Source organism: Nicotiana sylvestris, chromosome 12 (assembly GCF_000393655.2).
Source record: "Nicotiana sylvestris chromosome 12, ASM39365v2, whole genome shotgun sequence".
NCBI classification, from domain to species: domain Eukaryota; kingdom Viridiplantae; phylum Streptophyta; class Magnoliopsida; order Solanales; family Solanaceae; genus Nicotiana; species Nicotiana sylvestris.
The window spans coordinates 20,445,903-20,468,188 of record NC_091068.1 but is presented as its reverse complement, the minus strand read 5'-3'; the positions used below and the strand labels follow the sequence as shown (position 1 = coordinate 20,468,188).

At 35.4% G+C, this 22,286-nt stretch overlaps 1 protein-coding gene and 1 non-coding gene across 3 annotated transcripts; both read right to left on the bottom strand.

Annotated features, from left to right (window-relative positions):
* Positions 1–8,093: 8,093 nt before the first annotated feature.
* Positions 8,094–8,167, bottom strand: TRNAV-AAC (transfer RNA valine (anticodon AAC)). Its single transcript has one exon. It is a non-coding gene; the product is annotated as a tRNA-Val (tRNA).
* A 1,131-nt stretch (positions 8,168–9,298) lies between these two features.
* Positions 9,299–22,028, bottom strand: LOC104239404 (protein IQ-DOMAIN 22-like). Of its 2 annotated transcripts, none has more exons than XM_070165605.1 (5): positions 21,061–22,028; positions 20,608–20,762; positions 10,908–11,108; positions 10,664–10,741; positions 9,299–10,088 (listed from the first exon to the last, which is right to left on the bottom strand). In XM_070165605.1, the coding sequence occupies exons 1-5, from the start codon at positions 21,314–21,316 to the stop codon at positions 9,492–9,494; spliced, it is 1,287 nt and encodes a 428-aa protein (XP_070021706.1). In that variant the 5' UTR covers positions 21,317–22,028; the 3' UTR covers positions 9,299–9,491. The 2 variants fall into 2 exon arrangements, with proteins under 2 accessions (XP_070021706.1, XP_070021707.1); XM_070165606.1 differs by having other exon boundaries at positions 21,079–22,026.
* Between the last annotated feature and the right edge of the window lie 258 nt (positions 22,029–22,286).

The window sequence follows — 22,286 nt, the reverse complement described above, 5'->3', positions numbered from 1 at the left end:
TCCTTTTTATTCTCTGTCTTCTCCCCTTAAAATCTGATTCAGGACCTCTACTTATTATCCCATTCCAAAAATCTTTTAATCAATTAAAATCAACCAATTTTCTCCTACCAAACCCATTATCTTTCCACTCATCCCCCACTACATTAAACTAACATATCAAACCAACCCATTACATTTTGTCCCCCATGCCTACCATAAACAATTGCCATATTCCCCTCCACTATATTTTGTCTTGTCCCCCATTAAATTAAACAATTATATCAAAACCCACCCCATTACATTTTGTCCCCCATGCTTAATTACTTTAATATTATCTTAATTTTAATGGAAAGAACATTCAAAATAAATAATTATTCAGAAATTAAATTCCAAAAATGCCCCTCTGCCCTTACTAAAATTACCAAACTACCCCTGAACGTACTGCAAATTACCAAACTACCCCCATCAGCTATAACAAATCAATTAATCACACTCAACCAAAATATAGCCAATATGACCAATTTCTACACAAATTCAAACAACAAATCATATGAACACGGATGAACAACATAACAACAATATCATATGAACACAAATTGAACAACAAAGAACAACTAAAATTTTGATTGAACAATATTTTTAGCAACAAACAAACCTATTTTCAGATTCAACAACAACAACAACAAACAAGTATATTCAGATTTCTAAATTCAATAATATTGAACTTAAAATCAACTCTAACAACATTACAACCAACAATTCCTATATTAAACTTAAACAAGATTATGAGACAAATTCAAGAAATAATCATAAATGATAAACAAGAAATCAAACTATACAAATTTCGGATTCAAGATCAACCAAACAAAGTATGAACATGAATGAAAATATTCAATAACAATAACAAACAAACTTTGTTCAAACTTCGAATTAAACTTAAACAAAACAAATAAACATATTCAAATCACTAATCTTCAAATAATCAACTAATCTTTCTTAAATTAAATCCAACAAAACTTATAACAAAGATGCATGATCCAAAAATTAAAACCAAAACATAACTTCGCATTAAATTACTAAATTAAAAGCGAACTTCAATCAAAGATGAACATGAATTAAATCTATTTTTAAACAACAAAACATGACGGATTCACATGATTTAAACAATGTTAACAATTTCTGAAAATACATAAAACATATGAAACAAATTGAAGAAATAATTAATTTAAACTTCAATTTGAATTTAACAAACATTAAACTAACAATTCCTTTTTTACAAAAATGAATAAAATTAACATGAAATAAACATGAAAAACAACTAATTAATTTCCCATTTGAATCTGAAAATTAAATTAACAAAACACATGAACAAACTAAAAATTAATTCAAACGATAGACATGAACAAAACAAGGATCGAACATTTATCGATTTTTACTTCGAGTAATATAAAAACGAATTATGGACAAAAATAAAACTCAAAACCAACTAACCGTAGATGAATCAACGACGAACTCGATTGTAAACAAATCTGTCCGGGCCTCGACTCAACGAAAGACCTTCGAACTTTGACGAAACGAAGAAGATGAAGCAACAGTAGAAGCCGCGGGGAGCAGTTGGAGAAGAAAGCAGCAACAACAGGCTGGGCTTTCATGGTGGAGCTTCGACGATGGACTGTTTTAAGCAGTCTTTTGAAGCAGACGTAGCTGGTCGACGCAGCTAGCCATGGCGAAGAAGCAGCAGCTCGGAGGAGTTGGTTTTGGATGCGTCGAACGTGGAAGAAACAGCTGGAACGGAGCAGCAGTAGCGCGATGGAGTTGGGCTTCGATGAAGAAGAAACAACAGCGTCCATGACGACGTGAAGCTGGTTGACAAAGCAGTGGCGATGCAGCAATAGTAGACGCAGCTGAAGCGAGCTTGATGTTGGGTTGTTCATGGTGCGAGGATGGTGGAGCATGGAGGTTGTTTATGGCTGGTGGTTCTTCGGACTGAAGGAGTAGTGTTGGCGACGAAGACGAAGATGAAGCAGCAGCTATAACGCTTCGTTGTGCACGACGACGAGGATGAAGAAGACGATGGGTTCTTAAAAGATCTGAACACAAAGTTAGCATCTTTAACAAGAAGGTGAAGTGGGTGGTCGTTGGAGAAGGAGGAGGACGATGGTGGTGGACTGCTGGTCGTAAGGTGGTGTGTGCGCTTGTGTCGAAGGAGACGAAGCTGCTGGAGCTTAGCCATGGCAGCCATGGATGTGTGTTTTAGAGTTTGGAGAAGAAAGAAGAAAAGGTGGGGGGGGGGATAGTTTTTGTTTTTAGGGTTTTCTTGGTTTTTTTTTTGTTTTGCTTTGTTTTATGAAAAATGAAAGAAAAGGGGGTTTGGGTCTCTTTGGGTTATAGACTGGGTCGACCCAGTTCGAAATGGACTGGGTCGTTTGGGAAGATTGGGTATTTTTTGGGCTTGTAGCTTGAATTTGAAGAAGAGGCCCAATTCGGATTTTTTTTGTATTTTTGTTTTCTTTTTTCTTCTTTTATTTTTCTAAAACTAAAATTATAAAAATACTTAAATTATTATTAAGAACTAAATTAAGTTATAAAAGCGCAAATTAACTCCCAATAACAATTAACGCACAATTAAGTAATAATTAAGCATAAAATTGTATATTCAGACATTAAATGCTAAAAATGCAAACGATGCCTATTTTTGTAATTTTTATTTTTTTTGTAAAACAAACTTAATTACTAACAATTGTAGGATTAAATCCTACATGCAAAATGCGACATTGTTTGTATTTTTATTAATTTAACAAATAAACATGCACAGACAAATACGAATAATTATTCAAAAATATCACAAAATATCACAAAATTGCACACCAAGGAAAATTATTTTATTTTTGAATTTTTTGGGAGTAATTCTCATATAGGGCAAAAATCACGTGCTTACATGAATTACACAAATTATGCCATTTGGAAGGACAAAATGGAAGATTTGCTCTATGTCAAGAATTTTCATCAACCTGTCTTTGCCACTATAAAGCCTGACAATAAATCAGATGAAGAGTGGAATTTGTTACAAAGGCAGGTTTGCGACTTTATTAGACAGTGGGTTGATGATAATGTTTTGAACCATATTTCTGGGGAGACACATGCTCAGACCCTATGTGAGCACCTTGAAAGTCTGTATGCTCGGAAAACTGGAAACAACAAGATGTTTCTAATAAAGCAAATGTTGGGTTTAAAATACCATGATGGTTCCGTGATGACAGATCATCTGAATAATTTTCAGGAGATTATGAACCAGTTATCTGCTATGGGCATTAAATTTGATAAAGAAATTCAAGGTCTGTTTCTACTTAGTTCCCTACTAGATTCTTGGGAATTTCTTAGAACTTCATTATCAAATTCTGCTCCAGATGGTGTGATCTCTATAGATTTTGCCAAGAGCAGCCTTTTAAATGAAGAGATGAGAAGAAAATCTCAGGGTTCCTCCTCATCAGATGTCTTGGTGACTGACTCTAGGGGGAGAAGCAAGAATCGGGGTTCTCAAAATAGAGAACATAATAGAAGCAAATCCAGAAGCAGACTTAAAGATATTGAGTGCTATCATTGCGGGAAGAAAGGACACACAAAGAAGTTCTGCCGGATTTTGAAAGAGGAGAATAGAGACAAGGAAGAACAGAAAGAAGATGGCAATCGTGTGGCCACCGTCACTACAGAAGATCTTGTTACTGTCCTTGATGCGGATATGATAAATATTGCTTGTGATGAGTCAAACTGGGGTGTGGATAGTGGTGCCGCATCTCATGTGACATCAAGGAAGGAATTTTTCTCATCCTATACTCAGGGTGACTTTGGAACTTTGAGTATGGGTAATGAGACTGTATCTAGGGTGACTGATGTTGGAACGATTTGTTTGGAAACTAGTATTGGAACTAAACTAGTTTTAAACAAATGTAAAACATGCACCTGATGTTCGTTTGCACTTGATCTCTGTTGGTGTTTTGGATGATGAGGGATATGTTAGTACCAATGGTGCTGGAAAGTGGAAACTCACTAAGGGTTCCATGATTGTGGCTTGTGGGGAAAAACGTCGTGGTCTATACTGGACTACGACCTCTACCTGTGTTGATATGGTGAATGTCGCTGAGAACAATAGCTCTTCAAAGTTATGGCATAAGTGGCTTAGCCACATTAGCGAGAAATGACTAAATGTTCTGGCCAAGAAGAAATTGTTGTCAAATTTTGAAAGTGCAAAATTAGAAAAATGTGATCACTGCTTGGCTGGAAAACAAAAAAGAGTTTCGTTCCAGTCTCATCCTCCTTCAAGAAAGACAGAGTTGCTTGAGTTGGTGCATTCAAATTTATGTGGTCCAATGAAGACAAAGACTTTGGGTGATGCACTTTATTTTGCTACCTTTATTGATGATTGCTCAAGGAAACTTTGGGTCTACATCTTGAAGACTAAAGACCAAGTGTTGGGTGTCTTTAAGCAGTTTCAGGCTTCAGTTGAAAGATAAATTGGAAAGAAACTGAAGTGTATTCATACTGATAACGGTGGGGAATATTGTGGACCGTTTGACGAATATTATAAGCAATAGGTTATCAGACACCAGAAGACTCCTCAACTTAATGGTTTAATAGAAAGGATGAATACGACCTTGATGGAAAGAGTCAGATGTTTGCTTTCTGAAGCAAAGTTGTCGAATTCCACTCGGGGTGAGGCTTTGTTGACCGCCGCACATGTTATTAATCTATCCCCTGCGGTTGCTTTGCAAAGTGATGTTCCAAACAACATATTGATGGTGATGGTGATAACAATGCTAATGCTGATGAGGTAAATGCTCCTACTCACGAAGCTGTGGACGAGTTAGATATTCCAGTCAGGACATCCTCTAGACCTCGTACCCCTTCCTCCCATTATTCGCCCAATGAGTATGTATTACTCACTGATGGGGGAGAACCTGAATGTTATACAAAGGCCATAGAAGATGAGCACAAGGATCAATAGATTGAATCCATGCAAGATGAGATCAAATCTTTGCATGAGAACCATACTTATGAGTTGGTGAAATTTCCTAAGGGCATGAGAGCTTTGAAGAATAAGTGGGTGTTCAAAGTTAAAGCTGAAGAACATAGTTTGAAGCCCAGATACAAAGCTAGATTGGTTGTCAAGGGATTTGGTCAAAGAAAAGGTGTTGACTTTGAGGAAATATTTTCTCTGCCGTGAAAATTTTCTCCATTCGGACAGTTCTTGGTTTGACTGCCAGTCTTGATTTGGAGATTGAGCAGATGGATGTGAAGACTGCTTTTCTTCACGATAACTTAGAAGAGGAGATTTATATGGAACAACCTGAGGGCTTCAAGGCAAAAGGTAAAGAAAATCTTGTATGCAAACTTAAGAAGAGTCTATATGGATTGAAGCAAGCTCCCAAACAGTGGCACAAGAAGTTTGAGTATGTTATGGGGGAGCAAGGCTATAAGAAGACTTCTTCAGATCACTGTGTGTTTGTACAAAGATTTTCTGATGATGCCTTTATCATCCTCTTGCTATATGTGGATGATATGTTGATTGTGGGCAAGAATGCTTCCAAGATTGATGAGTTGAAGAAACAGTTGAATAAGTCTTTTGCAATGAAAGACTTAGGTCATGCTAAGCAGATTTTGGGCATGAGAATTACTCGTTCGAGAAAAGAAAGAAAGCTTTACTTGTCACAGGAGAAGTACATAGAACATATACTGGAGCGCTTCAATATGAAAAGTGCTAAGTTTGTTCGCACACCCCTTCCCGGTCATCTGAAGTTGAGCAAGAAGATGTGTCCTACAACAACAGAGGAAAAAGAGAGAATGCCCAAGATTCCTTATTCCTCTACTGTCGAAAGTTTGATGTATGCAATGGTATGTACTCGACCAGATATTGCTCATGCAGTCGGTGTTGTTAGCAGATTTCTCGAAAACCCAGGAAAAGAGCATTGGGAAGCTGTAAAGTGGATACTCAGGTATCTAAGAGGAAGCTCACATGAATAGTTATGTTTTGGAGGATCAAATCCAATTCTGAAGGGCTATACAGATTCTGATATGGCAGGTGACCTTGATAACAGAAAATCACTACTGGATGTTTGTTTACTTTTTTAGGGGGAGCTATATCATGGCAGTCGAAGTTGCATAAGTGTGTCGCACTATCTACAACTGAAGCGGAGTATATTGCGGCTACTGAAGTTGGCAAGGAGATGATATGGCTCAAGAGATTTCTTCAAGAACTTGGATTGCGACAGATGGATTATGTTGTCTATTGCGACAATCATAGTGCAATAGACCTGAGCAAAAACTCCATGTACCATACGAGAACAAAACACATCGACATCAGATATCATTGGATTCGTGAGCAAGTGGAGAACGAATCACTTTAGGTCAAAAAGATTCACACAAGTGAAAATCCTGCTGAGATGTTAACCAAGGTGGTACCAAGAGACAAGTTCGAGCTTTGAAAAGAACTTGTTGGCATGCGCTCAAACTAGAATCTTCGGTGTTACCTCCTTCAGGTGAATGAGACTGGAGGGAAAGATTTGTGGGGTCCATTCATAAATCAAGGAAGATAATTTTCTTCCTTTGATTGGCAACCACCATCTTTTCTTTTGCACTATCAAATATGGTAGGTTGCAGAAGAAAAAATGTCAAGATTGGTAGGCATAGCGAATCTGTATGAGAGAAAAATGTAAAATGTAAAATGTAGTAGGCGTGAGGCAGTGAAGTTCTGCCTATAAAAGGAGAGCTTCGGCTCTCATTTCTTTCACACCAAAAACCTCAGACAATACATCTGAGTGAGAGAGAGAGCAAGGTATTCCATAGACTATAAGAAAATAGTATGTGAAGAAAAATAGAGTGCGAGCGATATTATCGTGAGGTGGAAAAAACAAAAGAGTATTTTTTCTTTTGAGGGTGTAGTGGTCTTAGGAGTATTTGTACTCGTTACTACATAGTGTAAAATTCCTTGCTATAGTGATATCAGTCGCACTTCTTGGCCGTGGTTTTTTCCTTATTCAGAAGGGTTTCCACGTTAAATCTTGGTGTCATTTTTGCTGCATTTATATTTTTGCTGATTTAACCATAACTTAGTGGTCCGCGTTTATCACTAATACCGTGAATATTATTTTTTCGGGGTTTATTCCCAACAATTACATACCCACCTTTATGTTATCTTTTAAGTTACTCCGATACAGCAGTTTATGTCTCTCTATCTCATCTTCTTTTTGTGCATTGTGATATTATGTAGAGTGCCATCTTATATTCCAACAACTTTTCCATAATCAGAGTTGTTTCTTTTGCTATTGTAGTGTTGTTACTGCTTGCTGGTATTGTTTCTTTTTCATCTTTCCTTGAGCCGAGGATCTATCGAAAATAACTTTTCTATTCTTTTAAGGTAGGGAAGATTTGCGTACACTCTATCCTCCTCAGACCCCACTTTGCATTGGTTTGTTGTCGTTGTTGTTGTTGTTGTTGTTGTTGTTGTTATGAGTTTAGCACTCATTGACCGAGATTACACTCACCTAATACAAGTTAGGATATATATATTATGAAAGGAGTTAACTGTTGTGTTAGATTCATTGGGTAGTGCATATAGAAATTTGCCCTTTTCTGCGAATTATTGCCTTTTTTTATCCTCATCGATCATTATTTCCTCCTAAAATTCTAATATTTGCATTTTGTTGAAATGCATTTTGAAACTTTGAAGTTGTAGTAATACATTTTGAAATGTATTACTGTAATTTCCACCCATGGCTATTACAATAAAATAAGACCAGAAACAAGATATTATGGGTTCAAGCTCGAAATTCTGCTAGAATTTATTTAATTTAATGAGTTTGTAATCTATTATTTATACTTGTTTAGTCGAATTCTTAACATATATACAAAATATGAGTCAAAAATTATTTGGTTAAGTGACCTTCTACATCTGCCCTTGACGTTCAAAGTTTACTCTGTTGGGGGGTATAATTAGCATTTTATTATTGCCACAATTTTCTTGTTGGTCTTGTCTACCTCCATCAATCGTAATCATGGGAATTCAATATCAACTTCTCCAATTTCTGCCAAAAAATAGAAAGCAGAAATAAAAAACAATATGGCTTCGCCCGGACTCGAACCGGAGACCTTCAGTGTGTTAGACTGACGTGATAACCAACTACACCACGAAACCTGTTTGCTACAAATAGTCCTTATTTATATTTATTCGCGCGCCTATAACATTAAAATATTACATTTATGTGTTGCTTAATAATTAGTGCTTATTCTGTTCCAATTTAAGAAAGAAATAAAACCATTTGAAATTGTAATTTTAAATATACCATAGGGTATGTTTAGCTACAATTTTTTTGAAACTTGTACCCTTAAACATTATAACATTTTACATTAATGTGGCAATAAAAGCTTTTTGTAAAGGGTAAAATCAATTATTTCCAAATATAAAAGTGTATCATTCTTTTTAGAGTAGATTAATTTAGAAATTAGTGTCATATAACTGAAACAAGCTATAGCAAAAAAAAAAAAAAAAAAGGAATGAAGAAAGAATTTAAAAGGTAAAAGGGGGTCTTCTCTATATTAGGACTATAAATTGCAGGAAGCAGTCAAGAACATTTGAATGCAACTTTTTAGCTGCCACAACTACTACATTTATGTTTGTCTATTTGACAAGCCACAATTTTATTTTATTTTATTTTTTGGATTGTAATTAGAAGTCAAATGGACATGGGGGTCTACAATTGGAAACAAGAAATTGGGTATATATCTGAAACATTCTGATTTATATAGACGTGACATGACACTTCTCCTAAGCTACAATTCTTATCTATCCAGAACATGTTATTAGATTTTTGCCCTTTTTCTCTTCATCCCTTTCGTGAGTCCGGAATCAAAATGTTGCATTTTAGGACTCAAGACACGAAAATAGATGAAAAAAAACTGTTGGAAACAATATTATGTATAACGCATGTAAAACATGCGCTATACCTTAACGGCCAGTTATCCCGTTAAGGTATATTGCATATAATATATGCGCTATACTCAGTATTTGCCTACAGTTTAATCTCTTTCAGTTTTTGCATAAAGTTTTAGTTGTGTATTTCAACAATAACAAAAAAAATAAAATCCAGTGTAATCCTACAAATAGGGTATATGGAAGGTAGAGTATACACAGACCTTACTCCTATCTTGTGAGGGTAGAGAGGCTGTTTCTGATAGATCCTTTGTGTATTAAGTACTAATTTTGAAACTATTTGATGTACATTGACTTATACAAATTTATGGATTCAACAGTAAAAAAAACATGCAGTTAAATGAGAGACTACATCCTTTATAGTTGAATCAAAACCAGGCACAAAGTGATTCACATCAGTTCAGTAAACATATTTCTAATACAAAGGAAAATGCAGGTTCAGGACATTAAATATTTGGACTTAGATACATATATGTTAGCATGTTAAGCAATTTTGAAACTCAAACTGCAAACTTGAACTTGAATCATCTTAATATATGTGCAAAAAACCACGGCTAAACTCATCCGAATCTCCTCTTACAGGCATTCCATGTCTGTCCAATCGACCAGAACCCGGATGCACGCCTTTGCTAGTGAAGTTGGTATAATGGTTAGAACCTTTTTGCAAGCTAGATCTTGAGTACCTCTTTGTTGAGTTTGACATATCATACTGAGGTCTTAGTTTTGGTGCACTTATCGACCGCGTCTTTGCCTTAGCTGCCTCGGTGTAAGACATGTAGTTTGGATGATTACTCGAGAATTCACTCGAGCAGCTTCTTGTACCATCGCTACTCTTAGTTGGGGTAAATGGTCCTCGCCTCGAACGAGCACATTTCGATGATGCTGAGTGAAGTTGTGGGCTATTATCAGCAGAGGAGAAACAGGTTTCATCCAAGCTATAACTTAATTGCTCTGAATTCAAGCTAAGATCAGAGGAATAGAAGAGATTCCTATATTGTGTGGAAGTAATATATGGTTTTCCACTATCTATTTCAAGGATTTTGCCAATATCATCAATTGAGCCAGTTCTTGCAAAAGATCCTTGTTTTTTGTCTATTCTGCAGCTCATATGGTTTGAAGAGTTCCTCTGCATTAATACCATTTTATGTTAGGCATAAGTTTATGCAAATAGATAATGGGAAAACCGTCCAAATTTACCTCTCTAGCATATAAAATACAATAACAACAACAATATACCCAGTATATTCCCATAGTGTGGGATCTAAAAAATGTATACACATGCTATTTTCGATAGACCCTTAGCTCATGAGAAGCAATTCACATCAGTTCTCTAGCATATGAAGTATTTTAATTTTATGTGCCATTATATTTTTGGGTCATTCATATCCTTGTCATTAGCAAGTCGTCTCGTACTTCCCCTACACCGTAACATGGCTCTATCATGGATTGGTTGGATTCCACGTATCAAAATACATCAGGAAAAAGGTCCGGACTTATCTCTCTAGTTGTCACTCTAGTCTAAAGTTATCTTCCATTATACTTTAGGTTGGAACTCCGTTAGGATCAAGGGCAGCTACAAGGCAATTTGCTAACAACAACAGTATGAACGGCATCAAAGCATAACGGAGAGTAAAGAGAGATATTTTCAATAGTTTTCCCTAGATAATGAGTCTCCTGAAGCATAAAATATCCAACCAATACCTTGAGCATAAACATTTGATCAATCTTCATGCTCCTTGCACGGATAATATGCTCGAACTTATCAGGAGTTGCAGGACCCTATACACCAAGATTCAGAAATACAATTATTAAACCAGGACAAAATCTTTGTAAAACTAAAAATTTACCTCAATCAGTTGACAATTACGACAACTTGTTACTAATTAACATATTTCCAGCTTCTTTTCAAATTTGAAAATGGAGGGGAAGGAGATAATTTACTTACATGATGAAAAAATTGAATAGACTTGGCGCTAAAATGAGGCGATTCAGAAACCTGAGATCGTCCAGCACGAGCTCTCGACTGAGCTCTTATCAAGGCCTGCATACGCCGTAGCATATCAGCAGTTTGCTTCCTCACAATATGACCTCTTACTAATGCCTGAAGCTTCACAAGTCCCTTCAATGCCCTTAATGCTCTCCTTGACTTCAAATTTATGCACAAAATAGAAAATCAGTAAACTAGCTAGTCGTATAATCAAGTTGCACCGGCGAATACAGGATCTCGAGCTGGTGAGTTTAGAATGAGTGATTTTATTATTTGGATGCACTTTAATGTTTTTTTACCAATGTGTACGTAGTTTGAGCAAAAAAGCGAAAGCAATGAGTTTAGTTTAAATATACAGAAACACGTTCTGGGTCCGCCTCTGCACGTGTGGCTTAGTATAATTATTGAGTTTCTTTTTAATATAGAAAAATATTAAAAAGAGGGTGAATGAGAAATGGAGAGAAATGAAAATTTTGAGTAAAATTTTAAGTTTCCCTCTCTTTTTAATGAGACATTGTCCCTCATTGGTAGAGAAAAAGGAGTTTGGTAGGTTTATATACAAATGCACTTCATGTAGCTCTTAAAGAGTTAGGAAGAAGGCAAGCCTCGCGCCGTCGTCGCTCGCTCGGCTTCGGCTTCGGCTTCGGCTTCGGTCAAATGATCGATTGATTTTTTGGACCCAATATATTTATTAATAGTGAATATTAATGAGCAAGTGCTCATTCCACCATGTTGAGTGCTTCCTCCATTAACTAAAAGCCTTAGTGCTCCAGCCACCATGAGAAAATGCTTCACCAAATGAGTGTGTTTACTAGCTGATTACACTATAAAAGAAAGGTGCCAGCAGTTTTTTGAAAAACAGAAAAAACAAACAGAAAATAGAAAGCAACAAGCAATCTGATTTCCTCTTCTGTTATCGCTCAACATTGGCTATAAATTGCATTCCTTCCTCTCAGAATTTCCATTCGACTTCTGAGTTCTCCTCCTTTCTTGTGCATTGCTTTAAACTACAAACAAAACCGTAAGTGTGATTTGCTGTCGAACTTTGTGTTAGCTGAAACACTGGGGTTTGAAGTAGCGCTACACCAGTGTGTAATTCGTTCTATCCTGGGAGGAAATAATCCATAACCTTGGGTACTAGAAGGGGATTAAATTCCTTAAGGAAACACTGTGAATTCAGTGGGCTCGAATTAATTACTGTTTCATTTATATTTACGTTTATAGGTTAACGTTCTTTTCTCCAAAATTATTATTTACAAATACAGGTCAAATAAAAATTAACAAGCTTATAAAAATATTAACAAACTTAAGGAATTTAACAATTTTAATTTTTGTATTTGTATTATTCTTATTATTCTGGAAACTAAAACCTTTGTGGTTTTGGGTACTCCCGTTTGGAGAGTAAAGCCTTCGTGGCGGTTTGTTGGAAATTAAAATCTACGTAATTTTTTTTCTCCAAGTTTAAACGTTTGTTTGTGTCATTCTTTTACAGAAATGGAAAATGACAACGAAAATCGAGCTATTTCGATGATGACAGCCAACGCATCAACAAGCCGAACATCGACGTTGGCACCGGCAGAGAAACTCGGAAAATTTTTCGGGATAGATTTCAAGCGCTGGCAGCAGAAGATGTTCTTCTACTTGACTACGTTATGTCTACAGAAGTTCATCAAGGAAGATGTTCCTGATCTGCCTGATGAAACTCCAGAGAATGAAAGCTTTCTCGTGATTGAGGCGTGGAAGCATTCTGATTTTTTGTGCAAGAATTATACTCTTAGCGAACTGGATGATAATCTGTATAATGTATACAGTGGCGTGGAGACATCAAAAGAATTGTGGAATGCGCTTGAAAAGAAATACAAAACTGAAGATATCGGGATGAAGAAATTCGTCGCTGCAAAATTTTTGGACTACAAAATGGTAGATAGCAAGTCTGTTATTACTCAAGTCCAGGAATTGCAAGTAATTATTCATGATCTACTTGCTGAAGGTATATTTCAAAAGAATACTGATGTTGAAAGTAAAATTTTTAGTAATTTTACTAACGGAATTTTCATTGAAGGTCTTGTCATCAATGAAGCATTCCAAGTAGCAGCAATAATTGAGAAGTTGCCTCCATTGTGGAAGGACTTCAAAAATTATTTGAAACACAAACGAAAGGAGATGTCCCTTGAAGATCTCATTGTTCGATTGAGAATCGAAGAGGACAATAAAGCTGCTGAAAAGAGAGGCCGTGGAAATTCAACAATAATGAGAGCAAATATTGTTGAAGATAACAAAAAGAGAAAGAAGGCTTCTGGTCCGAAATACAACCCAAGCAAGAAGCGGTTTAGTGGAAACTGCTACAACTGTGAAAAAATTGGACACAAATCTACGGAGTGTCATGCTCGGAAGAAAGACAAGAAAAGGGGTCAAGCAAACATGGTAGAAAAGCATGATGATGTTGATGACTTGTGTGCCATGCTTTCTGAATGCAACCTGGTAGGAAATCCTAAGGAGTGGTGGATTGATTCTGGAGCCACTCGCCATGTTTGTGCTATGAGGGAAGCATTTTCTACCTATGCTTCTGCTAGACCCGAAGAGACGCTTTCTATGGGAAATGCTACTACAACAAAAATTGAAGGATATGGGAAGATATTTCTCAAGATGACTTCTGGCAAGGTCATGACTTTGAACAACCTCCTTCATGTTCCCGAAATTAGGAAGAATTTAGTCTCTACTGGACTTCTTGTAAAACACGGTTTCAAGTGCGTTTTTGTATCCGACAAGGTTGTAATAAGTAAGAATGAAATATTTGTAGGAAAAGGTTACCTCACGAGGCCCTTTTCAAGCTCAATGTAATAGTTGTTGACAATAATAATAAGACTTCAGTTTCTTCTTACTTACTTGAGTCTAATGATTTATGGCATGTACGTTTGGGTCATGTCAATTATAAAACCTTACGGAAAATGATTAACTTGGAAATATTGCCTAAGTTTGAATGCGAAAAATCAGAATATCAAATATGTGTGGAATCTAAGTATGTTAAACATCCTTATAAGTCGGTTGAAAGGAATTCAAATCCTTTAGATTTAATTTACACAGATATTTGTGACATGAAGTCAATACCATCTCACGGTGGAAAGAAGTATTTCATAACTTTTATTGACGACAGTACTCGATATCGCTATGTAAAGATGAAGCAATAGACACATTCAGGCAATATAAAAATGAAGTTGAAACACAACTTAACAAGAAAGTCAAAATGATAAGAAGTGATAGGGGTGGTGAATATGAATCTCCTTTTGAAGAAATATGTCTAGAATATGGAATTATTCATCAAACAACAGCCCCTTACACGCCCCAATCCAATGGAATTGCGGAAAGAAAGAACTGTTCATTAAAGAAGATGATGAACGCATTGTTGGTAAGTTCTGGTTTGCCACGGAACTTGTGGGGGGGAGTCGTTCTTACGGCTAGCCGAATACTAAATCGAGTACCCCATAGCAAAACAAAATCCATTCCATATGAAAAATGGAAAGGAAGGAAGCCCAACTTGAATTATTTTAAAGTGTGGGGGTGTTTGGCAAAAATGCAAGTTCCTAAACCTAAAAGGGTAAAAATAGGACCGAAAATAATTGATTGTGTTTTCATAGGATATGCGACCAATAGTAAAGCATATCGATTTCTGGTTCATAAATCAGAAAATCCTGACATTCATAATAATACGGTTATAGAATCAGATAATGCTGAGTTCTTTGAAAATATATATCCGTATAAAAAGGAATGTGAGTTGTTTGGTGAAGGATCTAAACGACCTCGGGAAGAAACAAAAGAAAGTACATTTAATCAGGAGGATCCAAGACGTAGTAAACGTCAAAGAACGTCTACTTCATTTGGACCAGATTTTGTGACTTTCTTATTGGAGAATGAGCCTCAAACATTTAAAGAAGCTATGTCTTCTTTGGAATCATTGTCTTGGAAAGAGGCAATCAATAGTGAAATAGAATCCATTTTGAACAACCATACATGAGAATTGGTTGATCTTCCTCCTAGAAATAAACCTTTGGGTTGTAAATGGATTTTTAAAAGAAAAATGAAAGATGATGGCACTATTGATAAATTTAAGGCAAGACTTATTGTCAAAGGATATAGACAACGAGAAGGTCTTGACTACTTTGATACATATTCTCCAGTGACGAGAATTACGTCCATACGAATGCTAGTAGCTTTAGCTGCAGTTTATGGTCTTGAAATTCATCAAATGGACGTAAAGACAGCCTTCTTAAATGGAGATTTGGGGGAAGAAATTTACATGGAACAACTTGAAGGGTTTGTGGTTCCAGGTAAAGAAAAGAAGGTGTGTAGACTTGTTAAGTCCTTTTACGGACTAAAACAAGCACCCAAACAATGGCATGCGAAATTTGACCAAACAATATTGTCAAATGGTTTTAAGATAAATGAATGTGATAAATGTGTGTACATTAAAATTGTTCCAAATCACATAGTCATTGTTTGCCTATATGTGGATGATATGCTGATAATGAGTAATGACATTGCCAACATAAATGCTACTATGTGTATGCTCACTAGCAAGTTTGATATGAAAAACTTGGGAGTTGCTGATTTAATTCTGGGAATTAAGATCCATAAGACTCCTCAAGATCTGGCATTATAAAAATCTCATTATATTAAGATAGTACTTGAAAAATTCAAGCACTTGGGCTTTAAAGTTGCAAAGACTCCAATTGACGTGAATCTTGTACTAGCAAAAAATAAAGGCCAAAGCATATCACAATTGGATTATGCTCGTGTGTTGGGATGCTTAATGTATATCATGAATTGTATACGACCAGATATAGCTGTGCTATAAGTAAACTGAGCCGATATACGAGCAATCCAGGCTAATCTCATTGGATGGCAATGAAACGAGTTTTGGGATATTTAGAACATACCCAAACTTTGATTTGCACTACAGTAAATTCCCTGCGGTGATTGAGGGATACTGTGATACAAATTGGATCACCGGTTCAACTGATTCTATGTTCACGAGTGGATATGTATTTACTATTGGTGGAAGAGCGGTATCTTGGAAGTCGTCCAAACAAACATGTATTGCCCGCTCTACAATGGAGGCTGAGTTCATAGCCTAAGATAAAGCTGGTGAAGAAGCTGAATAGCTCCAGAATTTCTTAGAAGACATTCCATTTTGGCCCAAACCGTTGGCACCAATATGCATACATTGCGATAGCTAAGCGGCAATTGGAAGGGCTGAAAGCGTTATGTATAACGGTAAATCTCGTCATATACGATGAAGACATAAAACCGTTAGACAACTTCTCTCTAGAGGAATTATCACGATTGACTATATAAAGTCAAGTGATAATGTGTCAGATCCACTTACAAAAGGCCTAACTAGAGAGGTAGTTAAGAAATCATCGAGAGGAATGGGACTATGGCCGAGAACAAGTCATTGTGGCGGTAACTCTACCTAGAAGACTAGAGATCCCAAGATCTAGGTTCAAGGAGATCAAGTAAAGTCATTAATGACGGTTCAAAATTGTCAACAAAAATCTTGGTCCATTCTCGTGATGAGACAATGTTCAGTACCAAGGATAAAGCATTAAGGCTTTTTAATGATTTCTAAATTTGATACGGGATATATCAAATAGTGTATCTACGAGATAACACGTTTAGGAATCACCTATGTAAGTGTGAAGTGTTAGCCGCTTCAAGGAGAATTCTGCAAGGCCAATTCTCTACGCACTTATGAAACCAGGCGGTGTTCATGGCTGAAACGAACACAACAATGAGAACCAAAGATGGTTAAGAGTTGATTGTGTGACTTATGGTTGTCTAGGTATACACTAAAGTACGACGGTTCAAAGATATCAAATCTACCGATTGACTGAGTATATCCGACATAAGTTCACTACGGAAAGTTCAAAGGGAAACATACTTATCCAGATGCAATTAATCCTTGCTTGCAAATCACATAAGTTTATCATGCATACTTCCGTGATATAGCCATTCCCCATTCATGTGGGGGATTGTTGAGTTTTTTTTTAATATAGAAAGGTATTAAAAAGAGGGTGAATGAGAAATGGAGGGAAATAAAAAAATTTGAGTAAAATTTTAAGTTTTCCTCTCTTTTTAATGAGACATTGTCCCTCATTGGTAGAGGAAAAGGAGTTTGGTGGGTTTATATACAAATGCACTTCATGTAGCTCTTAAAGAGTTAGGAAGAAGGCAAGCCTCGCGCCGTCATCGCTCGCTCGCTCGGCTCGGCTTCGGCTTCAACTTCGGATTTGATTGATTAATTTTTTGGACCAAATTTATTTGTTAATAGTGAATATTAACGTAATATTATCTGTGTTTGTAATGGATGTTTTCCAATCCGTGAATATTAATGAGCAAGTGCTCATTCCACCATGTTGAGTGCTTCCTCCATTAATTAAAAGCCTTAGTGCTCCAGCCACCATGAGAAAATGCTTCACCAAATGAGTATGTTTACCAACTGATTACACTATAAAAGAAAGGTGCCAACAGCTTGTTGAAAAACAGAAAAAACGGACAGAAAACAGAAAGCAATGAGCAATCTGATTTCCTCTTCTGTTATCGCTCAACATTGGTTATAAATTGCATTCCTTCCTCTCAGAATTTCCATTCGACTTCTGAGTTCTCCTCCTTTCTTGTGCATTGCTTTAAACTACAAACAAAGCAACCGTAAGTGTGATTTGCTGCCGAACTTTGTGTTCGTTGAAACACTGGGGTTTGAAGTACCGCTACACCAGTGTGTAATTCGTTCTATCCTGAGAGGAAATAATCCATAACCTTGGGTACTAGGAGGGGATTAAATTCCTTAAGGAAACACTGTGAATTCAGTGGGCTCGAATTAATTATTGTTTTATTTATATTTACGTTTATAGGCTATCGTTCTTTTCTCCAAAATTATTATTTACAAATACAAGTCAAATAAAAATTAGCAAGCTTATAAAAATATTAACAATAATGTCAAGTGACATTAAATTCATGAATCAGGTTGTGTCAAGAGAAAATACTAAATTCCAAAAAGAAATGGAGTTGTTTTATATGGATGATTTTCTATGGAACTTGGAACAAAAAGCATGAAATTTTTTCAAAAGTGATAGGCGCCCTAACCATTCATTTTCACACTTTCCTAAAGTCTAAGTTTGACCTTTTCAGAAATTTAGGACAGATGACCATTCACCAAAACCTTGACCAATGTCTTTGTATTATCAACTTGAGACATATTAATTCTTATATTCAAATTCAACAAAGTGGTCCATTAAAATTTTCTCCTTGTCAACATCATCTATATTTACATTAAATCAATGAATACATATCATTTATTTTTTAATATGTTTTTATTACTTATCATAATTAATTACTACATACTTATCTTAAACTATTGCTTAACTTTTCTTTTTCTTTGTGTGTCTAATTCTTTTCTATGATGATAAAAGGAGCACCACATAAGAGTGAAGCTAGTTTAAAAGCAACAAAAGAGTACCCATTGCCAAATTCGTGCAACATTAAATAGGTTCATCAAAAACAGTCCCATGTCAGCCTGTAGCAGTACTTGCCAGATTTCACAAATGTTTCATAGGTAAAACCTTATTTACATCAAATAAATAACATAATTATTTGATATAAACACCGGATGCTTCATGTATGACATACTACCAAAGAAAAATATGAAAGAGTTTATATAACTTTAATATATTCACGTACAAAAATTCTATCGGCTCATTTTTAGAATAACTACTGGTATTATTGATGGTAAATAAAACTAACAGCCAAAAAAAATAAGGTAGATAACTTGCATTATAGCAAGCTAAACCATAAAATTTATTTACACAATCAGTGTATGTGAGTTAACTCTATAACAAAAGGATAAGAACTCCCTCTTGTTATGACTACATATATTTCTCGAAGTACAACAAAGGATGTGGTGCAGTGGATGAGACTGCTTTTCCCTTAATCAGGGGTCTTGAGTTCGAGCCCTGAGTATGGAAAAATCCTTGGTAGAGAGCGTTTCTCTCCGAATGGGCCCTATGCGACGTAAATCCGAATATAATTAGGCTCCAATGCGAGTAACGGACACCGAGCGTAAAATCAAAAAAAATATTTCTCGAAGTACAAAGATTACTGAATGAAACTCGAAAACTCTGCACCGACCACAAAATTTTCTAGTTTTAGATATTTAGGTCCACACGGGTCCAAACTAGTCTACTTTCCTCTTCCCAGCATACATTTCACACCAGATCCCAACCCCCACCCCCACCCCCACCGCCACCCCTGTGCCTACCCCAACTCCCAATAAGAATTTTAAGAAAACAAGATTATAACAAAATTTGCACGTGCCAAATTCTGCTCATCACGGCTTAAGTAAAGGGGAAAAAAGCATCTAATTTGTCTTTTTGTTTTCTTTTGTCGAAATATAAACCTTAATCTTTCGTGATTTTAATTTTGCTTCCCCATTAACATTATGTGTCTGCTAAATTCATTAATTTTTACACAAAAATATTACTCATAAGAGTAAAATTTTCCAATGTAAATTCGAATTTAATCGGCCCCAATACGAATACCGTACGCCAAATAAGAAACTGAAAAAAGAAGAAGAGAGAATTTATCGTGTAATATGTGTCCCTTTTATGAAGTAAAAATAGCATTGTCTAGCCAGTTTTCGGACTGGTCATTCAAAAATAGCCAGCGTTTACCAAGTCAATGAAAAATAGCCACTATTTTGCTGCAATAGAGACCGGTCCAGCATAATATACTGGAGTTCAGTGCACCTGTGTATGAATTTTCAGCATATTATGCTGAACCGGTATACTTTACTGGCTCCAGTATAATATACTAGAACTCCAGTATATTATGCTGAAGTATTTTTTCGGATTTTGAACAGTGTTTTCGTTCAGATTTATCTTTACATAAAAAGTGGCCAAATTTCGATTACTTTTAAAACTAGGCTATTTTTGAACGACCACTTGTAAATCTGGCTATTTTTAAATTTCTCCCTTTTATGAAGACTAGTAAAATGTCCAATTTCTTTGCCCCGATTGTAACAAAACCTTCTACACCTTTTTCACCGTCCTTTACATATTACGAGTAAATTGTTCCTATCAAGAATTATTGGTGGAATGATCAAAATGGAAAAGGCAAAAAAGAATATACTCCGTCCATCTCAAATTATTTGTCGTAAATATTAAAAATATTTTTCATATTATTCGTCATTTTAGAAGTTCAAGATTAAAGTAATTTTTTTATTCTACCCTTAATATTAATTGTTCTTGAAAACTATAAATACCTTAATTATGAGTAAATATTAAATGAAGAGAGATTATATTTTAAGACATAAATAAGGGTAAAATAATAAAAAAAATTCATATTTAATATTTTCTTAAGGGGCGTGTAAAAGATAAATATGACAGATAATTTGAGAAGGGATAGTATTACCCTTCTCTTTCATTTTATGTGAAAATGTTCTAAACACGAGGTTCAAATAATCTAATTTCCAATGTGATTTGCATGAATCTATAAATAAAATTTATATATTTAAAAGAACGAGAAAAATATTTTGACAAACTTATGGAGTAGTAAAAAAATCATTATTTGACGTGAAATGAAACAAAGAGAGGACTCTATAACTAACCAGATAAGCTCGGAAATATGACTGTATCACGACGGCAGCCCATTCTTTACGACTAAAAACGACACCGTTCCACGTCGTCACCGCTGCTGTACCACCGCTACTAGCTGTCAGCTCCACCACCTCGTCTACCGTGACGGGGCTGTTGGTGGGGTCCACTGCACAAAGCATATGTAGCATATAGTATAATATAACTGAACTAGTGTTTACGTAGAGATATATGCTTTTTTCGTTCCAATTTATGCGGGTTTAAGATAAGTGGTTTTACAAGTATAAAAGCATTACATTAAAAGTAAAATGAAAAATCTAATGTTACATTATTTCCAAATATATATAGAAATATCACATTATTCTCGAAAAGAATTAATAAGGAAATACCATATAGTAGTATGTTAAAAAATCAATAAAAATTTATATCAAATATTAAATTCCGAACTCATAATTGTAAGAACGTACAAAGACTGATCAATTTACCAAATTTAGATCTTGAATCCGTCTCCGCTACTACTACGTCATTTCTATCGTGAACTGACGTGGAGACACCGTAGTGGTGTGATCTATCATGGTGGTGATCATGGTGGCGCTGTTGAAAATCCTTATCTCTGTAGGATTTAACGTCACTCCATTTATTTTGTAGTGATGAAGAAGAAGAAGAAGAGTCAAGTTTCTTGAAACTGAAGAGTGCTTTGAACCATTTGGATGCTTTGCCCATATTGTTTCAAGTTAAAGATGAAAATTTAAAGAGGTTTATCACATGATAAGGGGACTAAAGTAAGAAAGGGAGAGAAGAGAAGAAGAAGAAGAAGAAGGAGGAGGAGAGTGGTTGGGAATGAGAGAAGATTTGTGAAAATTTTGAGAAGTCAAATGTAATGTGCTATCCCGTAGGACATTGGGATAATATGTATGTATGACTTCTTCTTCTTTCACCAATACTTTATATATTTTGTCATTTAAAAACACACTGCTTATGTAGATGATATTTATATTTTTTTTGTTGTACGTATTTTAACGAGTTATATTTTTCAGGTTTCTAATAGTACTTCTTATGGACGATTGATTATATGTAGTTATAGATGACTTGATAGAGTACATTTTTATATTGTGATCATGGTATAGAAATTAAAAATCTAAGGGGTCGCGCGTTTGGTTCACAGACAAGTTATGCAGAGATTACTACACAAAAGTTAATAGTCACTGAATTATTTAATGTATATACATTTCTTGTTGCATGTTTAGTTTGTTGTCAGGATATTTAAAAATAGATATACAAGGATATATTACAAAATAAGTGACTTGCCACGTCAATATTAACTAGAGGAGACAAAAAGGTAGCGAAAGCTTTTAATCAGTTTCTTTGGAAGTTTCACCAACAAAGGCAATTTGGCGGAATAGGTTTTCTTTGTTATGAAATAAAAGCAATTTAGTAAAATATGAACAAGAAATAGAGATAGAGAGAATGAGAGATTTTCTTCTTTAATTGTATGTGTTTACCTATCTATTACAAGACCTTTATATAGGTATAAAAAGTGAAGAAAATATGTCATGGAATATGTCATTGAACATACAAATTATGTCATTGAATATGTCATTAAGAATTTTAGATGAAGATCATGAAAGAAGAGTAGACATCCACCATAATGTGATATTCATCATAACACTCCCCCTTGGATGTCCATAGATAA